This window comes from Entamoeba invadens, assembly GCF_000330505.1.
Source record: "Entamoeba invadens IP1 unplaced genomic scaffold scaff_1105074725313, whole genome shotgun sequence".
NCBI lineage: Eukaryota > Evosea > Mastigamoebida > Endamoebidae > Entamoeba > Entamoeba invadens.
Window position 1 is genome coordinate 126,248 of NW_004440263.1, and position 6,007 is coordinate 132,254.

General features: G+C 29.8%; 1 protein-coding gene across 1 annotated transcript; it reads left to right on the plus strand.

Annotated features, from left to right (window-relative positions):
* EIN_475040 (hypothetical protein) lies at positions 1–993 on the plus strand (the record flags this gene model as incomplete). The annotated part of the gene is made up of 1 exon (XM_004255575.1): positions 1–993. One exon carries the CDS (start codon positions 1–3, stop codon positions 991–993), a length of 993 nt encoding a protein of 330 aa, XP_004255623.1.
* Positions 994–6,007: the final 5,014 nt, after the last annotated feature.

A 6,007-nucleotide genomic window follows, 5' to 3' on the forward strand; every position in this document is an offset into this window, starting at 1 on the left:
ATGGTTGTTGTTGAGAAAAAATTGAAGATAGAAAAATATATCGGAAAAACAACTGCAGATGCTTGGTGTGATTGGGTAAAGTCAGTTGCGGGATTGTTTGGATTAAAATTGAATTTGTGTGTCAACTTCACCTTCGATGGTGCTTCGACAATGATCTTTGATGAAGGTGGTCTTGCGGGAAAGTTCATTGAATTTATGAAATCAATTGGTATTGATGTTAATGGATTCGAACCAAATTATTGTTTCAATCATCGATTGAGAAAAGCAATTGAAAAAATGGGAACGACGTTTTATGGGTGTATTGTGAAGAAATTTTTATACAAATTAACGGGAGCCAACGTGAGGATGAATTGGGAATCTTATTGTAAAGAAAAAGGAATTGAAAAAGAAGCCTTGTCAATTCCTCAATATAGCAACACTCGGTTTCTATATATAGCGACAATATTTAATATGGTATTTGACAATCTCAACGAACTTCAAGATTTTACAAGGAACCAAAAAAACTGGAAAATCGAAATGCCTAAACCGAAAAGAAGGGAGAGCAGTGCCAAACAACAAAACAAAAATGATAACGAAAACGACAACTTCGAAGATGATGGCATTGACGTCTCGAGACGGCTTATCAAAACTGCGACTTTGGACGACGACAAATTTGTAGCACTTCTGTTCTTTGTTGATTTCATTACAAGTCGGGTAAAAGTTCTCAGTGATTGGCTCCAAAAATCGTGCCTCTCCTTTGCTGTTGCCTATCAACGTGTGCTTGAAGTCATCGAGAATTTAATCGAACTTAAAAATGACATCTATCAACGCTCAGAAGAAAAACTCTTTAACATGCTTTACATCAACAAAGTCAAATCCACAGAAAGAGTTCAATTTCGTGATATTTGTCTGGGATTGCTTAATAGTTTATTACAAGCACTCTCAGTTCGATTCACTCTTCCAACCAAAAAAACTCAAGCCAAGCCAAATAGCGCTCAACGGAGCAACAAATGAAACAACCATTGGCATTAACACATTTGATGACTTTGTTAAACTCGGAGACTCTTTTCGAAACGAAAATTTTTTGCTTGCCGTTCGCACTTGTTTGTTGCCTGTCTTCAGGAAGGTGAAATCGAGGATCTCAGATTGGAAATTGTTCAATTCAATCAGTGGATGGACTCCCACAAAGTGCAAATGACCAAATTAAAAAGCAGAGACGAAGAACTCAATAAAGAACAATTGATTAGACTTCAAAAGGCTACACAACCAGTGAGGCTTTCCAAAGAAGCCAAAGACATTATTCAAAAACTTGACTCACAACAAAACATTGGGTCGTTAAATGAAAAAGAACAAAATGTTGTGAGGATTGTTAGAGAAATGCAAAAAATCGAGGCAAATTAGGCATTGCCAATTGAATGACTATTTCGTTCCATGTCAAAATACTACAACATTGGTGGTACTCCTGCAAATGTCTGAATCTAAAAGATCTTATTTCCCACATATAATGGATCTTTCCAAACGTGTAGAGGCAGTAAATGTGACTTCTTCGATAGTCGAACGTTCATTTTCACGTTTGAAGCATATAGCAAAGGCTAATATGAAGTCAGAAACAATTAGTCAAATGTATGATGTTAACGATATCATAAAGAAGTGTGATTTTTGATTTGTGTGTTTTTGGTTACTTATATTCTATTGATGTTTTTTACACTTAAAAATATTAATTATAAATAAAATACATGTTTTGTTATACAACATATTAATGTTGATATGATTTCAAAAGAGCAGAACAGATAATAAAACAAATAAAAATTGCCATTTTACATGGTTTAAAAGTGAAAAATGGCAATCAAATTTGTAAATCCCTAATCATTAATATATGTTTACTTTAAATTATGGCAAAATAAAACTAATTCGATTTGACAAAAAACAAAACCAGGTTACAAATAAATCTTTATTGTTTTGACAGAAAACATTTTATATATTAAATTGTTTTAAAACGAGTAAAAAATAGTTAATTTGGAATTTCTTGAAATTATGGGAAAGGTTGAATTAAACAAAAACCCCAAGAAAAATAATAAGAGAGTATTTGAGCAGGGTAAAAAACTACAAAACATCAAATAAAGACTTGGTTAGATGTGAAGAAAGATGGAGGAAAACATGAACAGAACATAATGCACTCTTGTTATGTGAAATATTTTATGATAATTTGAGGAGTTAATAACAGTAAATATCGGCTTTCGTAATGAAATGGTTTGTGTTGTTTTTGAAAACGAAGAAAGAAATAACAAATTAATTCGATTAGAATGAAATCAGAATAACAACAAGAATTGATTATTATGTTTTATATTAGATTGAACCTGACAAAATGATTAATTGTGATAGTCTACATTTAGTGATAAAGAAAGTGTGTCGAATTGAAGTGAAGAAATATTTATACGCAGACATTAGGCCAGACAACTTCTTCGTGTTTTCACTTGATTAAAATGCAAAGGAGTAAAGCTAAGATAACAACCGTTGGCAGTACAATAAATGTGAATGTATTGCTGGCACATTCGTATATAAAAATGGTGTGTTGGTTCGCACCTTCCCAGAATAGTCGAACTAAGGTGCGAGAGTCGTTATAACAATTTCTCATTTGATGTGATGCTTTTTGAACATTTGAAATAACATGATATAAACGACAAAGACATCTTTGGGTCCGATGGGAAATCAAGTCAGCTGTGAATGTTCGAACCAACCTAAAACGGTAAAAAAACACAAATTATCGATATATAGCCTTTGCATTAAGGTGTCTGGCTCAAACAAATGCCCAATGGATAATTAGGCAAGTTTTTCGAAGAGTTTACGAGCTTAATACATGAATTCACTTAAAGTAAAACATTAATTCTCTGAATTGCTTTTTCTTTTTATTATTATTATTATAAATAACACTAATATAATGATAATATATATCATTTAATATTTTTTATCATTGAAGGTTAGTGTTAATTCTTATTTAATTGTTGTATGTTAATGTTATTGTTACTAGTCATTTGATTGGTCAAATTGCGTTTCTTTTCAGTTTAATTTGTCATTATTTCAAAGTTTTTTGAGGCAAATTTACTACACTTTTGGGTAAATATTTGAAATACCCGAAATGTAGCTATTCATTTGTCTGTTATATATATATATTATTCATTTTCTCATCTTTTTTTCTTTTTGACCCCCAAACAATAGGCTAATTGAACCAATTATAAGTAAATAATAACCTTTTGATTATAAGTACTTTTATTGTGAATGTTCGGGATGTTTCGTGTTTTTTTACCCGCAACTTACGGCTGAAAAGAGCAAATACAAAATAAGACTTTTTCAAAACCCTATTTCTAAAAAAAGATTCTGATTTATTTATATTTTGTCCCTGACTCAACACCACATATTAGGATAAACTATTAAGGGAAAAAAGCCTAAAAAGTTTTGGGCCTTCTCTAAAAAATGGCAAACCATGCTTTATACCAGAAATAAAACAACTTAATTTGGTTTGGTCCCTGGTTTATGATTTGTTCTTAGGTTTTTCATGTATCTGTACACACAATAAAAAAATCAGTCGGAACTGGTGTCTAATTTTTATTTTTATTTGTTATTTACATAAGGGAAAAATAAACCTTAGCCCAGTAAATGTTCTTTATCCCATAGAAATTCCTATATTTTTCTTTAAAAACACGGGTTTTTACTAAAAAACAAATATTTTATAAAATTGACTTTTATTTGGGTATAGTTTATTATTTTTATATAACAATAGAAAATAATTAGTTTTTCTTTGGGCCAAGGTTAATTTCCTGGGCTAAAGTTTAATGGCCCAACTGTAATATATTATAATTGTCTTTTTTTTATTTTTTTGGTTATTTTCCATACAATTCAAAAAAAATTCATTTATTTTTTTTAAACCTTACATTTAACAATGTATACGTTTATTTTTGTTGTTAACAACAATTTAAATAATTTTCTTTGTGTAAAGTCGAATATAAAAACAATAGAATTTATCCACAAACAAACAAAAAGTTATTTATTATTTACAGAGCAGCAATTTGATATTATTTTCAAAAAAAACAAATTTATTGCTTTTTGATAATAAAATCCGATTTCTATTTAAAGATATTTTTACTAGTATTTATATTAACAGTATTATAATTTATAATAAAAATAAAGTAATTTTTAAAAAAAATGTTTGTATTTTATTTTTTTGTTCTTTTTTAAAAAGGTGTGCTAAAAATAACAAAACCGAACTAATAACTGAATAATCATGGATCCCAAAACGAAAAGAGGCCAACAAAAATTAAGTTTCCCGCAAAGCTGTGACATTAATTTAATACCTTTAAAACACAGCTCGAAAACAACAACGAAAAGTGATATCAAATGAAACAAAATCGGAAATAATTATTCTCTATCTTCAAGGAAAAAAAAGAAAAAGAAATAACACAATCACTGAAAATGTCACAGAGTACTGTAAGCACAATAATTACCAAATTCAAAAACAGTAACAATTTTACTAACAGTAAAAGGGGAAGAAAATGTAAATATAAAAACCAATCTTAGCAAGTCTATTGTTGACTTGACTGAAATAAATCCCACACAAACACTTAGTAAAACTAAAAAATGTTGATTGACTAAGGCATCGTCGACAAGGTATCAGAAACAACATTAAGAGAAATATTACACAAACGACACATAAAATATTTTCCTCCAATTGTGATATTAAATATGACAGATAAACACATGAAAATATATTGGTTTTGCAAATTTTATACTCACCACTTATTGTGAATATTCTTTTGTTTTTTCTAATGAGACCACAATAAAAAAGTCGGAATCAATAAAAGGAGTGTGGGGATTTGAAAATTAAAAGAATAAGATAAATGAATTGAGATATTATAAAAAAACAAAATATCCAATGTGTATGATGTTATTTGGAGCAATCATTTATGGGTATAAATTTTACATTGTCCGATGCCCACACTCTGTTGGTTCGAATGAATATTTAATGGTGATGAAAAGATGTGGCTATTGTGGTCTTATTAAAAAGTTGGTAACAAGAACTATTATCATGCAAAATGGGGCAATTTGCCACACTTCAAATGTTGTCTATAGTACTTTGGAAAACCATATTGACATACTTAAGTTTTGGCCATCAAATAGTTTCGATATCAATCCAATTGAGATGTGTTGATTTGTTATTTTATTGACTAATATGCTGTATTTATTTTTAGGTCTATTCTCAAGGAAAAATGCAAGGAGTTGAAACAGAAAATTTGGACGTCTTTTATGATGCAATTGTAAAGGCTTGGGAAGATATTTCAATTGACACAATAAACAGGTTGGTGTCTAGTTTTTATGCCAGGTTTGACGTTTGTAGGTTGATAAACGGCAAGTGTTTGAATGAAATGTTCGGTATGGTTAAAGAATCTTGTTTTCATCACAGTTATACTGATTGCAATGTAACAAGCGCGATAAAATATGCCTGAATTATAAGGGGGGCATACCCTTTATTTAAACGTGAATTGTTTAAAACAAAAAGAATGGCCATGAAAATGGCAACACGAGATAAAGATTGGTACAAAAAAGAAGAATTGACATCAATGAAAAAGCAAGTCACTTGAAAGAACACAACTAAAAAATAAAGACAAAGAAGAGGAAGACAGTGAAAAAGTTTTAAGGAGTGTCATAAAGCAGTTAAAATATCGATGCGGTTAAATGGAATTGGAACTTGAAAAGTTGAAAAAGAGGATATGGAACTTGAGCTCAAAATATTGGATGTACAAACAGTTGACAATTCACTTGAATATTTTAAAGAATTGGAAACAGTAGAAATGGAATTGAACAGATTAAATTGGTTAGAAACAATCAAATTACATAAATACAATTTGATGTAATATGCCAAAAAAATTGATGTTGTTGTGTTGAAACTTGAAAAAAAAGAAATAAACGAGTCAATTGGATTATTATAAATAAACAAATTGTATTTTCTGATAGAGCAAACAGGTCATCTAATCAA